The 18,709-nt window shown below is 39.4% G+C and overlaps 2 protein-coding genes across 2 annotated transcripts; one reads left to right on the top strand and one right to left on the bottom strand.

Moving 5' to 3' along the window:
- Window positions 1–444: 444 nt before the first annotated feature.
- Window positions 445–14,282, bottom strand: ddx6 (DEAD (Asp-Glu-Ala-Asp) box helicase 6). Its single transcript, XM_079166019.1, has 14 exons — window positions 14,177–14,282; window positions 12,774–13,377; window positions 12,607–12,670; window positions 12,350–12,454; window positions 10,476–10,605; window positions 9,476–9,622; window positions 8,927–9,021; window positions 8,689–8,811; window positions 8,436–8,564; window positions 8,020–8,136; window positions 7,352–7,415; window positions 4,442–4,543; window positions 4,116–4,295; window positions 445–3,607 (listed from the first exon to the last, which is right to left on the bottom strand). The coding sequence occupies exons 2-13, from the start codon at window positions 12,968–12,970 to the stop codon at window positions 4,120–4,122; spliced, it is 1,449 nt and encodes a 482-aa protein (XP_079022145.1). The 5' UTR covers window positions 12,971–13,377; window positions 14,177–14,282; the 3' UTR covers window positions 445–3,607; window positions 4,116–4,119.
- Window positions 14,283–15,788: 1,506 nt separating this feature from the next.
- Window positions 15,789–18,688, top strand: cxcr5 (chemokine (C-X-C motif) receptor 5). The gene is made up of 2 exons (XM_079166321.1): window positions 15,789–15,882; window positions 17,608–18,688. Exons 1-2 carry the CDS (start codon window positions 15,853–15,855, stop codon window positions 18,682–18,684), a joined length of 1,107 nt encoding a protein of 368 aa, XP_079022447.1. The 5' UTR covers window positions 15,789–15,852; the 3' UTR covers window positions 18,685–18,688.
- Window positions 18,689–18,709: the final 21 nt, after the last annotated feature.

Below are 18,709 nucleotides of genomic sequence, written 5' to 3'. Positions count from 1 at the left end.
AGAATGTTTTTACTCGATTAAGAGTAAAAGTTTGAAGGGTGTAGGATGGTTCGTGTCTAGAGACAAGTCTGAGATCAGTTGAACCAGAACGTTCTTTTAGAATCAACAGTTCGAGAACAGGAAGTGGTCTGAACAGTCTCTTATTCACAAAAACCTCTTAAAGAACCACTTTCAGTCGTTTGTCTTACCTGTCACATGGTGGTGGGAAAGCGCTATTTACACAGGCGAAAAGAGCCACTGATGCAAAGCTGAATACCACCAACGTGTGCATCTTGAGCTGCAAGCTGTGGCGACAACAGAGTACAGGAAAGCCTGCGGACTGAGGACTTCCTCCAGGTCAGGGTTTATATGAACACTACTACATGTGCAGAGAGCAGGAGCAACACGCTGAGGAAGCGGTGGAACAAGGAACTGCAGTGGTTGCCAAGGACAACAAAAACACAATAAATTTCAGTGAGCTTTATTATCAACAAAACTTTCAATCGAATCCAATAATATTCATGACATTTTTAAGTCCATTGTAAAATTAGCGTCACTGAAAACGTTGCCAATTAAATAACGACCAAATTTCCATAAAATAAAAGAAATATGAACTCAGGCTTTAAATCCTTCCTTAGATTTGGAGACTTTTTAAATAAGGTTAACTCCACTTGAACGTTTCACTTGAAAAGAAATGGGCAACTTTTTCAAACTTTTTTAAACCCATTAACATAACTTTGGAACTTTAGATCTTATCCTGTTTTACCGCCCAAAGGCTCCTCCCCATTTTATTTCACTGATGCATCAGTTTTGAAAGGAATCCCAAACGGACTCCTCCCACATCCTCCACAGATAAACGGCCAGATTGTACACAAAAGCTGTGTTTTCGGAAATGTTTCAGAACTATCGAGAGAGGATGAACATGTGCATCAGGGCAGCAAGAGCATTAATTTAGCCACCCCACAAATTAAAAAAAAAAAAAAAAACACCTTAAAGAATGAGACAATTTAGTTACTAAACTCTCCAATTAAGTCGCCCAATCAGGGGCAAGATGCTCTTGTCTCAGTCTTTAAGGTTTTCCAAATGGCAGCCACTGGCAGCAAAGCAGCATTCCATCAAGACGTAGGAAACACTACATCTTGAGGGATCGTCAATTTTAGCTCTGAGAGCATTTGCTGTGGCGATTACTGCCAGTGGCTGACAAGAATCAGGCAGCTGCCAAGTGCCTGCACAATGAGATCCCTGTTCACTCAGCTAACGCTTCATTTAATTTGAATATGTTTAACAAATACGGCCCTCCCACCCAAACCCAAAGCAGCCAAATTAGATGTACAAGTATTTAGGGGACAACGATAGCGCTGAGAGAACAGGGATCAGTCCTAACCAATGAGAAATACAAAAGGGAATTATTTAACTGATCAACATTGTCACACAATTTGGATTCTTTTTTCTTTTTTTTAAAAAGACATGTGCAATACTACTTCTCATTGATTAGAACAGTCTAGAGAGCATCTCACCATAACAAAGGGAACCTCATTCGCAAAAAGGTTCCAGCTGATCAAACGAGTGGTCAGAGGACCTTCACGCAGAACGAGGTCGTCGTGTTGCATAAAAACGCAAAAAACTGTATTCCAAACCCCCAGATATCAACACAATAAAGGGCAGAGAAATAAGTCATGAACTCAGCAGTCTGAGGCGCCCACGTTATTTTCTAAACAAGCAGTCTGACTAATCGTAATATGCAATCCTTCATCTCTATTCCCCCTTTGTGCCATTTTTATATTTTGTTTTTTTAGATGTTCTGCATCACACTTTTCTCCCATTTGGGCCTCATGGGTGTAGAAAAAGCAGTGCAGTCAGCGTTATTGCACTGAACCCATCTCTCTGTGCGTTAAGTGCAGCCCAACCTGCTCGGGTTGTTTTTTTTAAATGAAGAGTCTTTGGTTAGCTGGGTTTAACAAAGCCAGCTAACTTGAAATGCACAGAGAGTGAATTCCTGCTACCTTTTTAGGTCTAGATGGTTCATTTGGCAAATATTCTTCAAAAAGGGGGAACAGAACTCCACAGCTTCCGCCTCAACATTTGTAAAGTGATGCAGCCGCGCTTAAAGAGCACACAGAACATAACAGCTAATACCTCCCCCGGAAAATAAATTCTCTGCCAATTCGGCTGCACTGCGAGAGCGAGTAGTACTACTACATGATAGAATATTATTTCCTCTTCCAATAACACTGACTATAACCGGAGATCTTTAGAGTGTGTCTCAAGAGTCAGTTGCACAAGTTAAGGCTGGTGACAACGAAGAATTCATTACTCAAATGTCTAGACTGTGTTAACACTGGTAGCAGGAGAATACGGGCGACAATTGAAACAATCTCCGTTTAAGTGCAGCTTTGAAAAAGTGCACTCTCCATCAATGGAAGGGGCTAAAGATTATTAGTGAACTCTGCCTCCAAAAGAAATTTCATGCACAAGCTCCTTTAAGTGTTTTAGATTCTAATAAACTCTGCAATTTCTAAAATTATAAATAAATTCACAGGCCAATATTGCAGATCTAACAAACCAAGTTAAGAAAAGTCTCCAGTGCTAACAAGAGGAGGGGGGGTGGGGGTCTTTTCAGTTTGTTGGCCAGCCTTTTGAACTTGTTTAAAACAATCTTAAAATGAAGGTATATACACAGGGTTTAAGGTGCCCCCCACATGTTGGCTGCACATCTCGCAGAATAAAGTATGGCCATCCATAAGAAGGTGAAACACAGGACACACAAAAAACAGAAAAGAAAGAAAAATAGGTTCCCTACAATTAAACTCCACCGAAGCAGGAATCCTCATGACTCATGGTGTTGAGAGGCTGCTTATTCATCTTTAGTGTTCTGATGCTGAAGACGGAGTAAAGGATCTGGGTCTTTTAGAAGCTCAAGCTTCTACAACAAGCAACCGGACAGTCTGGCTGTCTCTTGAAACTAAATCCAGCATCTCTGTCCGTGGAACATCCAAGTTTGTCCTTGTTCATCAGCCAGACTCAAGTGATGCCAAGCCAGCAAAAAAAGGATCATTCAGACCGGCCTCCCTCCTGTTAATCTCCACTCCTTGCAAAGAGGATGACCCAACCAAAAAACAGTTATGACTTCACCTACGCGGTCGGACATTAAACTAGTGGAACAAATTTTCAATTAGGCGAACGTGAGTGTGTGGGATGACGGATAATGAAGGGTTATTACTTTAGAACGAGTTGATCTGCTTGTTAAGGCACTTGATACAAATTGGTTAAAACTTCCCAAAATAAAAACACGGAGAATGGAGGGTGTCGTATAGCGGTCTGTTGGTGCTGGCTTTGCGTCATTGGTGGATATGAATCTTCACAATGTGCATTGATACATTTTAGACTTGGTCCCGTGCTTTCCTCCCGGTGCTCATGTCTTCAGGGTGTGTTGGTGCAGCACAGAGCCCCATAAAAAGGCAAATGAGTTCTTCCGAAACGCGTCCCATCAAAATACACATTCCTTATGGTGGCATCCAAAATAGGAAGACTGACAGAAACTGTACATAAAAAAAATTAAAAAACGAGAAATCCAAGACGAGGGGGGATGAAAAAAAAAGATACAAAGGGGAATGGAGGTGTGACTGATCTGTAGAGAGAGAAGAGAGAGAATAAGTTAGTTGTAACTCCGACTCTATTTACATTAGAACCCCAAAAATGATGACAGTTATTTTTAAGTGTTTATCATTTTACAACAGAACACTGTTAAAAACAACAATATCCCTGCTTGACTTAACTGTAACGTGAAGGACACTTCAGGTTAGAACTTATGTTACACAGAGCTTTCAGACAATATTTTAGGGACAGTTATTGCACATCTTCATACATCTTCCGACATGTTTAAAGGCAGCAATAGACCTTTCTCACAGGGCACGGCAGGAAATACACCATCAAGGTAATGACAGTAATAATGGATAAATTACCTTTAGTTGTGCCACTGAGTTATGCCAGAGCATACTAATATACTAATAGCAGAGCAACATGTAATGTCGGCCATAATAATCTCTGATCAGGCCTCTGTGTTAAAATTGCTGCACCGACATGAAAAAGACAGGAAATGTGAAAACAGAGTAAATATTTGTGCATATTGAACTCACTGGCTCATGGCTTGACTTCTTCGCCACTCTCGCTGTGGTACTCGGCCACATAGAGGCTCTTGTCGATGATGCCGGGGATGGGCTTGATCTCCGTTCCGAGCTGCTCCTCAATCCCCTTCAGGTTGAAGCGATCATCGTAAGTGATGAGGTTGATGGCCAGACCCAAGTGTCCAAAGCGGCCTGGATATCAAGGATGTGAAGGGTCAAGTTATTATTTTTAGCATCATTGTTTGCTAATCAAAATAAGTCTTTGTACCGGAGAAGAGGCTGCACAGCAGAAAAACAACTGAAACCACTACTTTAATGCAAGTAATATGAGCTCTTACCAGATCTACCGATGCGATGAAGGTACGTTTCTCCCAGCTTGGGAAAGTCGAAATTGATCACAACATTCACAGCTTGAATGTCAATTCCTCTTGTGAAGAGGTCTGCAGAAAAGGAAAGAAATCAAACCTACATCAACACATCACACATCTGGATCAAAATGTTGTGTAGCATATCTCAACCCACACGAGCCACTACAAACTGCAAATATTTAAGTATATCTACTGAACAGTTATTAATATTCATTTTTCGCAGTTACACGGGTACCATCTGCACTTTCTGCTCTCCCTTCTCTCAGACACCAAGGTGATAAACAGACAGCTATTTATCTCTAATAAAAATGCTCCCCGTGGTATTAAAAATGTATATTTTTCAAGGTGTTTTATTGAAGTTAGAAATTCCAGTATTGTGACAACACTACCACAGAACAAACCGATGGAAACAAAATAGAGCTCCGTTTGGAAATGTGAACACACTTGTGTCCATCTGTTTGTGTGCATGATGAGTCATCACAATTACAGTGTACGAGTGTCGCAATCAAATCATGGGAGCAAACCCTCAATTACTAAAATGCAGAGCAACAGCGCGCTGTTGCTCTGCATTTTTTTGGTGAGCTCTCACAGGTAACAGAATTAAATATGTTGCGTCACTTCATTATGGCCGTGATCTTCCTCTAGTAAAATGTAAAGTCAAATATTTAACTCAGAAGTATGTTATCCATCTCGTAAGTTTAGCTAGTTAAGTTAACTTTGCACTACAGTTTAGTTAGTTAATATTATTCTATATAGTGTGCATTTGTATACTCAATATTTTTAGCAGGCGGGATTAATAAAGTATCTATGTGAACAAAAATCTACGTTTTAGAATAAAAACAAATATCTCTTAAAGGCACCCCAAGTGTATATCCGTCAGTGAAAGTTCAGAGTGCACGCTGAGTCTTCACTGATACGCCAGTAGAGCACGTTTCAAAAGACACAATTCTCCTGCTGGAAATTAAAGTAGCGTTTTCCTCACTGGCCACTCTATTTTTCTAATAAGTTGGTAACCAAACAACATTTCTGAATGACATTGTATGAACAGATATAGGCTATAAATCAAAAAATATATTTTTATGCTGTGAAATCACTTTTTACTCCTGCTATAATGAAAATTACTTCTGTTATTGTTTTAGCACTTTCTGCTGTCGCCTCCAAAGGCTGCTGAAACATTTTTGGAGTTTATGACTATGACGGAACAAATAATTCCCTTTTGTCATAAATCCTTCTGTAGAGCTCTGCCACCAGCGCTGTCGTATGGATCATAATGACAATGTTCTGCTTCAAGCGGGCGATGGGGGGGGGGGGGGGGGGGCCTATGCATGGTAACCATAGCAACCACTTCCCACTTTCTCTATTCACCTTCTGACACTTTAACGATTAAAACTAATTTCTGTGTATGAAAGAAATAAATCTGGTTCATCTTCGGGCCTTACAAAACCATTTAGCTACAAATCAGATTGAAGAAGCACCCGCGCACATTGTTTTTACTATGAAAACGTTGATTAAGAGCAGAAAGGTTTTAGTGAGGCATAGCTGGAGCATTGCTTCAAACATTTTAACCTCACAAATGTTCCACTTTCTGCCACCTGACATTAGAATGACGGCACAAATGGACAATTTGCCTCAAGTGTTTGTTAAAGTGGCATCAAGCTCAGCCTGGGTTCTTTTTGTTCATTATTTCACAACAGTTAATAGCGATAGCCCTAAAAAGGCGACCATCATTCAAAGTATTTTACATCGTCGACCACAGGGGTTCAATTCAAATTCAACGAGGTCCAGTTAGAGAGAACTTGCTAATACAAAGGGCCGGACCATCACAATGATTTAGTTTGATGTATATTAAAATAGCTAGTAGCTGCATCAACATTTTTATGTAGTAAACCGATTATCAATCAAATAAAGAAACTTTAATTGAATAATATTGCAGCAATATTTGTCAGTTTTCAAATTGACCTGGATGAATTATAAATACACTAATAATAAATGTTCTCAGTTCAAGTAAAATAAGGGCTACATTTAAGACTGAATTAAATAAAGCTTTTGAAAAATGTTTATCTTGAAATAAAGTAAATGTTTAACTTTATTGTCTTTGTCCTGCAGCTCTACATTTAGTTTATTCAGGGTAAAGTGAGGTCACTCAAGAAAAACATTAGATTTTTCTCATCTTCTAAAAAGAGAAATGTGTACAAGTACGAGTTATTTAAACCACTTGTTTCAGCTCTATTCTCTCAGTTTACATCACTGTTGGGCAGTGAATTAATGTGTTGGGATTATGAACATTTTCTGTGTCTGTATTTCAGATGCGAGTGGGTACGTTTGCTCAAAGGATTTGTGCTTTGTCTCGTAGTGGCGCTGCACATTGCTGCTTTAAATAATCAGTCTCTGAACACACGAGACACTGGATTTGAACTGCCCGTGGGAGGAATGAACATTTAATAGTCTGTCCATTATTGGTTAAAGACTCTGGTCGTGCTGTCCACATTCCTCTTTTTGGAGACTCGCGTACGTGTCCTGTTGTGCGTCTCTCGTGTGTGTAAATCTCACTTGAGTTGCGATGCTAATCAGAATACAATAGATCAGCTCAACGCGGACGTGTCAGACAACTAAGTTTTGAACAAGAACATACATATGCACTTCCAACACCTTTACACTAGACATAAACTTAATCTTTGGCACCTCAAAGAAATCGCTCAGCTGTAACCTGATTGGACTCACTTTAAAAAGTCAAACAGCTTATAGTTGAAATGGTTTTAATAACAACCCTGAGTGGTGAAGATTCAATGTGCATCACAACTCTACATGGAAAACACTGGTATAATGTGTAGACCGTCTCACAATAGCTTCTATAGTGTTTCACAATGCTCTACCACTTACCAGTGCAGACGAGATTCCGGCAGAGGCCGTTTCTGAAGTCGTGGAACACACGGTTGCGATGCTCCTGGAGAGCAGAAAACACATGTGAACCTCATGTGTTATGGATTCTGTAATACAACACTTTTTGTATTGCTGTGGAACCATGTTATGAGTCTATAGCTCTATTGTTATGGTCTGTAAAATGTTTTACTATGTAAAGTACAAGCTAAGCTGCAATGCTGGGTTATAATTTAAATATATTAAATGTATTCAAGGTAGGCTTGCCCTGGCTATCTGGATTTCCCAGTGTTCAGACATGAAACTATTACAAAATGTTCCACCGCTCCGGCTCTTTTTTTTTAAAGTCGGACAACGGTTGTCTGTTAAAGAAGAATCCCTGATTAAAGGCAAACTGTAGGAGTAAATGACAAATATGTGGAGTATATGTAGTTACGCAGGTGTCAACAGGACTGTTTCTCTTCTGAAAAAAACTAGTAGCAGCAGCAACACCCCAGAAATAGAGAGTTGGTGTAAACTGTAGTGAAAGGTTATGCACGTCTATGGGATGCAACATTTTCATGCACACCAAAAGTAATAGTAGCAGCTGTTCTGGGACCATCGCCACCCATGTGTATTTTGGTCTTAAAGCTGGTAGAGCTGGCATTTCGGAGGCAGTACTTTGAGCTGACCTGTCTCATCTTGGCATGAATGTAGAAACATGAATAACCAAGCTGGGAGATCTTCTTGGCAAGGAGTTCCACTCTCTGAGAGGAGTTGCAGAAGATTATTGACTGGTTGATCTGGAGCTGTAAAAAATAAAAATAAAAAGGCACCAACAGCAGTTAATCCTGGTGAAATCAATGTTTGAATTGTGAGGATTCCAGCTATTTGTTTTAATAGTATCCAATCATTTACATTTCCTAATGTCCAATGCAAAACAAAAACGCTGACATTTGTATTAGGACCGGTAAAAATACCCATATACATACATACATATATATATACGCATTAAAAGACTGGAGTCCAGTTGGCATTTCACAACAGTTTGAATGACATCTGAAATGAACTAACACAGGATCATGAAGTGCAGGGAGGCAATACTTACCCTGGAGAACAAGGTGTTAAGGCAGTGGACTTTTTGCCTTTCAGTCACATAAGCGTAATACTGAGTCACACCCTTCAGTGTCAGCTCCTCCATCAGGTTGATCTCATAGGGTTTCTGCAAGTGTGCATTCTACAAAGCAGGTGAAGACAGGAGTCGTTCAGGTTGTGCTACAGATTATGGCGGCAGATTTGTTAATTAGCAATAAGAAATCATGAAACAAGTACTTCAAAAACAAAAGATAAGAAACGTGTACCATAAACTTCTGAACGCTGATAGGGAAGGTTGCAGAATAAAGCAGGATTTGCCTCTGTTTGTGCAGGAAGCTTAGCATCTCCTCCATCATAACCACAAAGTCCTGAGACAGGAGTTTGTCAGCCTATTGAGCAGAGAGACATGGGGGGGAGCCATCAAAAGAGAATGCTTCAATATGTATAAAGGTCACACTTCTACATTTAGGATTAAAGCCATGTTGGTCAAACTACGCTACTTACTTCATCCAGAACGACCATCTGCACTTGATTGACTTTGGCCACTCCTTTCTTGATGAGGTCTAAAATTCTCCCAGGAGTGGCAATGATCACATGTACTGTAAAATGAATAAAGCATTGGTATGAATGGTAGTGTTAAGACTTGACTGAAGATTATTAAATGTATAGCCTCAGAATGTAAGAAGATTGTCTATCGCACTGACAATATTAAGAACAAGCACCTAACATTGTAGATTTGTGATGTGGCCAGTAAGTTATAAATAATCACATAGAGAGGCCCAGTTCACCAATTTCAAACCAAAGAGGACAGAATCCATTCACATCCAACCAAGGACAGAGTCCCTTAAATGTCAAACAAGATATTTTCATTTGCTAGTATAAAATGAATTATGAAAACAACCCGGACACATTAATTGTCTTTTGCTGAAGAGGACAGTTTAGAATGAGACCAATATGAATATTTGGCCGTTTCAGATAAATATGAACACAGCATTTAGTATGAAGACCAACAGTTTCATAACATCAGGGTGACGACAATGTGTGCAAGTTTACCCGTTTCATCGAGTCTCATGATGTCGTCACGTAGGTTGGTTCCACCTGTGGTTGCCATTACCTTTACTCCACCCATGTGTTTGCTGACCTGGATACATATTTGGCTTACTTGCAGAGCCAGTTCTCGGGTGGGCACTATGACCACAGCTGGAAACACAGAGACACAAACCTGTGATAAGACTACTCACATAAACATTGAGCTGGCTTGGTCTCAATTTGGACCCTTAAACAGCTTTTTCCTAACCATTAAAATCATCAAGACACTTAATCCTTTATGATTATCCCTCTCCCGTTGCAGTCATCTATTGCCTTGTTGTGCTGCCGACGGTTTTAAAAAGTATAGCTTTTCATTTATGGATTTCCAAAAGCAGGAGTAAAATCTTTGACCTTGGTAGGTTCTTTGGTGCCATGTTTATGAATGACCACTTCTGGACATATGGGGCTGGACGCTTAGCTTTACATGGTATTATTGGGGCGTTACTTATGCTAATGTCCTATTCTCATGAGCCGCTGCATATTTAAGCACACGTGGTATTCATCATGTTTACGTCATACACAGTTATCGGCGGTTAGAAGTGTTTGCTGAATCTGACGTGGCACACTCCAACGAGCCCGACACGAAAAAAACAGGAGAAAGTTAAGATAAGTATACAAATATGTTCTTGCATGAGACCCATTGTTACAAAGACACCCAGATTAGGGCTTTTAGACATTCCATACAGTGCGCACACACACAAAGCAGTTTCACACAGTGGGTGATCATTCAACTCATGTTTAAATAAAACCATACAAATCGGTCTACAACTAACATTCATGTTAATTAAGGACAGATGTTGAGATATTGTATTTACTATCAGGCTAAGAAAACCAGCCAATATTACCTTTTGAAGTGCTGGAACCTCAGAATTTTAGTTTGAAAAATAAATGACTGATTAAGATTAGGAAAGGGTCAAGTGTCAACCTTCTGACATTTACTGCGGCAGGAAGTGAGCTTGCTCACCTTGAATGAAGTCCCTCTTCAGGTCAATGCGTTCAAGTAAGGGAATGAGGTAGGCTCCACTCTTTCCCGTGCCATTTTTGGCTCTGGCCAAGATATCCCTTCCTGACAGTGCAATGGGAATGCTTTCCTCCTGCGCAAAAAGCAGTAATGACAGATTCATACACAATACTACTTTTTATGGATGGTACAGTCAGTGCATTTTTGGCACATACCAAATCATGTTTTCTCGAACTAAATATATTCAAACATTCAATAGTCGGTCACTTAAAGTAACATGAAGAGTGACTGGATGAAAAGTAAAAGAGCAACAGTCCAGGGTCACTGGCCTGATAATATCTGCCAATCAGGCTGCTCAGCAAAGCAGGTCGAGACCTTTTAGGGCAGGGGTCTCAAACTCATCTTCACTCTGGGCCACATCAGCATCATCATCATGGTTTCCCTCAAAGGGCCGGTTGTAAATGTAAGACTGTAAATGTAACTACTCCTAACATATTGGTAAATAACAGTCTCTGCATTTGATTATTGTTTATTCAAGTGTAAAAATATTGTACATGCAGTTATATAAATGTAAAAATATATTTAAGCACATTTCTGTTATTATAACTTAAATCCTTTTAATTTAGGGTTAAGAAACCCACATTACTCTATCAAACCTTTAAAGAAAATAGCAAAGACAAATATCAAACAAGATATTACAATAACTTTGTTCAATGCTTAAAATCCTTTCAAGGGTGCGTTTGCACAATCCCACGTGAATTATTTCATGTGTTGTAAAGCCAAGTTTAAAGTCGTCTTCAATGTACTCACAATACATTTCCATGTCAAATGTAGGATAACCAGCCAAAGAGCTGCTTCTATGACTGTTTAAGTATCTCATAATTATGACTTTTCATCTCATGATTTTGACTTTCTATCTCATAACTTCGACTATGGGGATATTTTTATTATCAAGTCTAACTTGTAATTTTTTTATTTAATTTCTTAAAACGTTTTTTTTTGCTGACGGATTCGCGGGCCACATAACGTGACGTGGTGGGCCGGATTCGGCCCCTGTTTTAGGGGTATATCGGAATGGGTCAGATAAGGAGAACTCAAGGGATCGTCAAAGTCATTCAAATATATAGTCTGGGAACCAAGAATTTACAAAACTGCATTGCAATCAAATCAGTGGTTGACCGACCAACATTGCCATGGCACTAGTATAACAGACGTTAGGTTTAACCCAACTCGAGAGACTGTTTTCCAGCATTTACTTTCTCCGACAGGAGAAAACATACAACTCATTAATTGCCTTCTGGTCTCTCTTTCTGCTCCCTCAACAATGCAAAAGAGCACTTTGAGGGCGTGATGTGCAGTATCACCATTTGCACAGGAAACATAAAAAAATAAAGCCGATTGAAAATAACTCAAGATAAAATCCACATACTCAAAAAAGAAAATCAATAAATGATGAATACTTGTTGAATCATATGATCAAATAAAAATTGGTAATAAGAATTCATAGAGTGCATTTTAACCCTCTTACACTAGCAAGGCTAAAAGTCATTCCATTTAATTTCAAGTGTAAAGGCTCACTTTCAAAACCCGATTATAAACCTGTCCAATTGTTAACCCTAAACTCCACACTAACCAGAGTGTAAACAAATCCCCATCGTTCGGTTATATTTTCATCTAGACGCAAGAGCTATTTAAAATCAGCAAAAGTATGAAAGCCAGTTTTGGTAACTTATCAAAGTCATGGTACTGGAATGACTATCAGGCTTTTTTTCAAATACACCGAACTCCATAATTATGAAATTAGGAACCTTAAGCACAAAGACACCTTCTTGTCCAGCTGTCAAAAGGGATCAAATCTGAGTTGGGTCTGAATGTACCTGGATTGGAGACGGCTTCTCCCAGCCCATCTCAAAGATTCCCATGAGCAGCTCTCTCTTTAGGCAATAATCTTCAAACTCGTTGCCTTTAGTTGCGGTCACATCCTGGAATCATAACAAGGGATTAATTAGCATTCAATTAACGAAGCATTAACAGAAGGACCCATCAAAAGCACAAGAAAAATGTGCATCGGCAATTTCTACTTCCAAACTGGAAGATTTTCAGCTCAATAAAAGGAGATCTATTTTGTACCAACCGAAGTTCTCATCCTCATGTCTTTTGGGGGCAACTTCAAACTCTTCTTCCAGTCATCTCCAGGCCTGTGGGAGTTAGGTTCTTGTAAGCAACAAGCATAACAAAGAATTGCTAGTAATACTTGTGCCAACATCCACATTTTTGGATTTCTAGTATTGAACAACTTACTTGATGACAGAATTAGTTGTCGGGGCCAGTTGGGAGTTACCATTGTTGATTGTGCCTTTCATCTGATTAAGTTGCTGTTGTTGAGGACCTCCTCCGCCTCCACCTGGTGCTCCAGCAGGCTTAACGGAGCCTCTGAGCTGCCCATTCTGGTTGGACAAGCCCAAAATCATTGGGTTCTCTGTCCTAGCGGTACTCATGTCTACTTAGCTTTTCTGCTCCAATAGCTATGAAATGTTTTACAGTCTCTAAATGAAGTGAGTCCAGTCGGCTGGAACCACTCAAAACTTAAGATTGTCCTTCCCTCTTGAGACTTTTATCATCCAAATGTAAATTGTTCAAATCGTGTCACAGCAGGTTCCACAACAACGTTGCAGTTTCTGGGACATCAAGTGTCAAAATAAACAAATCCCCCCATTTAATTTTCAGATATCTTCGAAACATGGATTTCCGAAGCAAATCAGTTCTTAGCATTAAAGTAATCTGCCATTGTCACATGTATTATCATATACCAGAAGGCGTAGCTAGCTCTCAAGTGTTGGCTTGTTTATCTGGCCATCTTGTGTAGCGTCACTGAGCCGCTGCGTCCTCTCAGGTTTCTCCAACCCTGAAACATACAGAGACAAAGTGTTCAAAACATCGTACCCGACAAGAAATGGCAATTGTGTGGCAAGATGCAATATGCTGTATTTAAATGGTATAGAGACATATCGAGTTAAATGTAGCTGACCAATAAGCGACAGCAGCGCTAGAGTGCTGGCCTAACGTCATAGGTTAGCTGCACAGTTAGCTACACAGTGGTAGCTCATGTTAGCTAGTAATGTTGTTTAGTTCACGTACGTTGACCGTTGCCAACACTATGAAAACAGTGTTGAAATGCGGAAGGTCAATCCCATAAATAGATTATCTGTACAGATATCTCCAGTCCACCGCCCGTGAAGATTAATTTGATAAATATTTGAACATATGGCTGACCAAAAACATTTACTGTCTGTTAAATCCAACCGTGTAACTAACGTTAGAGGGTAACCAAGCTAACGTCTAATATCTGGCTAACTGACGTTAGCACATGACGCTTAAGCTTCGTGGTAATGTTATGCGGTTTCGATAACCACGTTAAAATACCAGTTTACGAATATTTTAATACAGTTGGTATGTTATAACGCTAGAGCAGCTGACACCTTTCCCAACGTTAGCAAACAAACAACTGGATATCCACCATGAACTAGCTATCGTTGGCTTGCTCAGCCGAATCCATTGCCGTGCTAGGTCTCTGCTAGCAAGCTAACAAACTGGCTAACGATGGCAAACAGTGAACGCCAATTGTAAAAGTCACCACGAAATAGTGGAGAATCCGGTTAACAACCATCCAGAAATATAAACCGTCTAAATGAGCATGCAATTACCTTGGATATATTCAATAATCGGTTCTCTATGCGGTGTTTATAAGGTGTACTAATTTCTTTTTAGCTGACTACGAAAGAGTCTTGTCAACCAAACGTTCAAGATGGCTTCCACTCGTATTTGAACCCGCCCCCATCAAACGAATCAGCTGATTTCATTTCAAATCAGCGATTTACCTGCAGGGTGTCCTGTCAAAATTATACGTTCGGACCATCTTAACATCTACTAATCCGCATCTACCGAACCCGAGTTTGTGTTGGTATTATGTACCGTCAGTGAACTCTTTTATTCAAATGTGTGTGGCATAGACTCATGTATTGTGCTTGTCCTCTATTTGTTTTTCTACCCAAATTGAGGGGTACAAATGTGAAAATGTATAGAAATGCCAACCCAGAGGAAATACAGGCACCGTATGTAAATGACTCTTAACAGGTTCTGTTTCTAAGGTGAATATTTCCTGCAAGTTACCCAAGATAATCACTTCCTGACATCTTTTATTTTGTAAGTGACTTTTTACGTTTCGGGTCTTTTACTTTGAAGTCCTTCTGGCGTAACCGGAATCAGATACAAATCTTGTCAGAGCACAGTAACTTGACTTCGCATTAAAAAAGTAAGATAATTGACGGTGCATACTAAAAGAAAAGTGTCCGTAAGATATTCCTCTGCAATAAGGGTTTCTTCATTAACGGTTAAGCACCTTGCTGGAACGATAACATATTAATTGTGTGTTTATTGTGTTTTATGATCACGTTTAAAATATTTTTTATTTCATTAAAGTTACGTAAACTGCACTCTACTGCTCCATATCATACTGTAACTAGGTTTATAAAGCCTACATAATAATTACAATAGTACAACATATACATATATTTAACAGCTGATAGCTACCTGCATTAAGAAATGGTGGATAATTAGGGCGGCATGGTTTTTCTAGTTTTATACTGGTGCTGCTCGCAAAAACAAAGTGGCATAGCAGCTTTACATTGTTATTGCTATAAGGAAAAACTGGAATCAGCACGTGACATTTACGTGCCAAGGGCAACCATTGTCTGATCTGCTGGCTATTGAGCAGCTCCACTCCACTGGAGCAGTTGGGGGTTGAGGGCCTTGCTCAAGGGTTCGTTGCATCTTCCTCCACCTGAATGTATCCTGCCAACGGCTACAGCAGCAAACTAGACTTTCTGATCCTCCCCACTCCAAGTATCTGTAAGATCATGGTAAATTATAAATAAGGGCTGTGTTTACCTTTTTTTTTCATAAATGATGCAATCAATAAAAACAGAACTGATACCAGTCACACAGCTGGATGATGCCTGTGGTGATCTCAGTCACACCAACATGCAACTTATTATTGAGGATTTCTGGATGTTGTATTCATAAAAGATTTGGTATTTTTTGCAAAAAAATACCCAAATAACTCAGACCGGTTCAGTATGATTGCCTCTTGCTTGTCAAAAGCTAAAATACGCTGTAGGGTGTTTTTACTCGGACTTGCTGCTCTGTTTTGCTTAAAGCCGTATTTAAAGCTTTCGTCTGATTTGACAGGCTGTTTCCACCAAACGCACCCCCAATGGATAAATTGACAAGGCAAATAAGAACCAGCACTAACAGGAAGTACAAGCACATTTCACTACACTGCAGTGTAAGCTATACATTCAAGTGACCAGGATTTACCCACATGGCTGTAACACACACCTTTACCTTTGAGGTAAGACATAATTAAGAATTGAATGGTAAATTGCTGTAGATGCTTTTAAAGGTCTATTTTATATGATAGTCAGTAATAATCTGATCTAAATCTAATTTTAGTTGTGCAAATGTAGCATTTTCTTTTTTTTTTATAAACTTAAAACAGTAGGTGCTATTGTAAGCAACAGGGTAAGTCTTACTGTGATTTAGTGTGATGTCAAATGTCCTTGAACTGCTAGTGGACACATTCCAATAGATTCAATCTGTTTCAGACAGCATAGCGTGACTCTTTAAAATGTTCTACCCCTCTGCTGCTGGTTCTGGCATTTTAATGCAAGCGATTTTAAGGTTATAAGCAACATGTAGCCTTTTAAATTGTCACAAAGTTGAGAAACATAATACATATACTACAGTAGCTTAAATTACTGAACCGTAGAAATGCCCAGAAACAGATGCAGGTTTGCTACGTTGGGTGTATACTGCTTCTTTCCTGTTTACTCACCAGGGAAATAAGCAATGAGGAAAGTCACTGTAATACATCCTATATGTTTATCATTAAAGGAGAATACTGTAGGGTGATATATTTCTAATCATAGGCTTCAAATAACTTGCAATTGATTTATCACCAAATCAAAGTAAAGATAATATTTTACACAAATGCTGCCATCTGTGTTGAAATCACATCACATATTATCTTTCTGATGATCTTTAAATGAATCAAATGGAGAAACTTGATTTGTATAGAGGAAATGACATTATAAATGTTAAAACATTGTGAAGAAGAGGTTAACATGTAGTAGTCATTCTGAACTTTAGGATCAATATTAACATTCACAGCAATGATTACAAGCATATTCTAATAAGATTATATAGATTCAAACTTTAAAGTTTAGTTTCATCAAACATTTTCGTTTATAAGGGGAACTGTTATCACAAAAGTATGACAAAAATATCTAAATATCATAAAAAAAATATTTACCAGTCTTATGCAAAAGCCCAATATTTTTTAGAGAAGTCCCATGACAACACGGGAGTAACTTTGGCACAAAGTACATTTTGCTCCTAATATTACCAGAGTATGTATTCAGTGTTGTGCATAAATGTATGTTTGTACATCATCACATTTTAGCACTAACAGGAAGTACAAGCACATTTCACTATACTGCAGTGTAAGATATACATTCAAGTGACCAAGATTTACCCACATGGCTGTAACAAACACATTTTATCTATATTTTAATAAAGATACAGAGATATGTTTTTGGTGGTTTTCTTGGTCACTTACTTAATGCCATTATTTAACAGAGAAATGGTCATTTTAGGCTTTTAATAGCTGTGATTTCTCCAGCAGATATATTAACTTGGTTGTTGATTGGGGAGTAAAAATAAAGTGGTTTTGCATTTATTAGTATACAGCCAAAGTAGGATGTTTTGGCATATTTGCCCAAAACAGCTTCTATTTACTGGTAAGGGGAAGTGAAAACAATCTGGCCTATTCTGTGTTTCCTGCCTAATAATTTGACTGAGAAAACCGGAACAAAGACAATCAAAAAATAGCTTTTAAAGCAAAGCTAAGCTAAAGCAATGATTCATTTATCATTTCATTATTGAAAAACAGCTATTAGAATTCAGCCCAAATCGTTCAAGGAGATAATTGTGTATTATTCCACACACACACAAAGTGATTCTCAAACTGTGATGAGGTTATTAAAATGACCATTTTTCCCCTTTATATTCTTTACAGCTGCCAGACATAGATGTGGATAATTACACATATCCAGATGTGGATAATTACACATATCCAGATGATTATAACACAGTCTGTGATGATGAGGGGACTGCCCTGCAGCTCTTTCGTGCCGTTTTCCAACCTGTGCTGTACAGCTTGATCTTCCTGCTGGGCGTGGCAGGGAATGGCCTGATGGTAACAGTCCTCCTGAGACGTTGGCGCCTCCTGCGCATCACTGAGATCTACCTGCTGCACCTCGCCTTGGCGGACCTCATGCTCCTTTTCACATTTCCTTTTGACATAGTCGACAGTGTGGCCGGCTGGCTGTTTGGGGAGTTTCTCTGCAAGCTGACGGGCCTGGTGCAAAATCTTAACCTGCACTGTGGGAGTTTCCTTTTAGCTTGCATTGGGTTCGATCGGTACTTGGCCATTGTTCATGCCATTCCTAGTATGCAAAGTCGACGTCCGAGAACAGTGCACCTAACATGCATTACATTATGGCTGGTCTGTTTGGGGTTATCAATACCCAATGCTGTGTTTCTTTCTGTGAGAGAAGACAGACAAATATCTAGGCTCTCCTGTTTCTATCATGTTCACCTTATCCATGCAAACAACTGGGTTTTGACTAATAGTGTCTTAGATCATGTGTGCTTTTTCCTACCTCTGGCTGTCATGAGCTATTGTTACACAGCAGTGGTAGTTACATTGTGCAAGACTCAGAAAAGCCAAGCAAAGCAAGGAGCAGTTAGACTGGCTTTATTCATCACTCTCGTCTTTTTCTACTGTTGGCTGCCATATAATATCACCTTACTGATAACAACTATGGTGGACCTGGACCTTATCTCTCATGAAACCTGTGAACTTTCCGTCCAACTGCGACTAGCCCTTGATGTGACAAAAAGCCTCGGTCTCTCACACTGTTGCCTGAACCCTTTCTTGTATGCCTTTGTTGGGGTGCGCTTTCGCAATGAGTTAATACAGTTACTTTGTAAACTGGGCTTCAGCAATTGCCTACCTTTTCTCCGAGCTCAGGGTCACAGTCGACCATCCAGTTCTGATGGAGCAACGACCGCCAGCGCCGTACTCATCTAATAAACTCTTGTACAATGTCAGCTGG

Source organism: Pholis gunnellus (genome assembly GCF_910591455.1).
Source record: "Pholis gunnellus genome assembly, chromosome: 9".
NCBI classification, from domain to species: Eukaryota; Metazoa; Chordata; class Actinopteri; order Perciformes; family Pholidae; genus Pholis; species Pholis gunnellus.
This window is presented reverse-complemented; position numbering and strand designations above follow the sequence as displayed.

What these genes read in the sequence shown, in the direction of transcription:
- cxcr5 (XM_079166321.1), top strand. Translation starts at nt 15,853, where the DNA reads ATGGCTGTAACACACACCTTTACCTTTGAG. An exon ending in CACACACCTTTACCTTTGAG is followed by an intron (nt 15,883 to 17,607) that starts GTAAGACATAAT and finishes TATTCTTTACAG; the next exon opens with CTGCCAGACATAGATGTGGA.
- ddx6 (XM_079166019.1), bottom strand. Translation starts at nt 12,970, where the DNA reads ATGAGTACCGCTAGGACAGAGAACCCAATGATTTTGGGCTTGTCCAAC. An exon ending in CATGAGACTCGATGAAACGG is followed by an intron (nt 9,022 to 9,475) that starts GTAAACTTGCAC and finishes TTCATTTTACAG; the next exon opens with TACATGTGATCATTGCCACT. An exon ending in CCGGAATCTCGTCTGCACTG is followed by an intron (nt 4,544 to 7,351) that starts GTAAGTGGTAGA and finishes CCTTTTCTGCAG; the next exon opens with ACCTCTTCACAAGAGGAATT.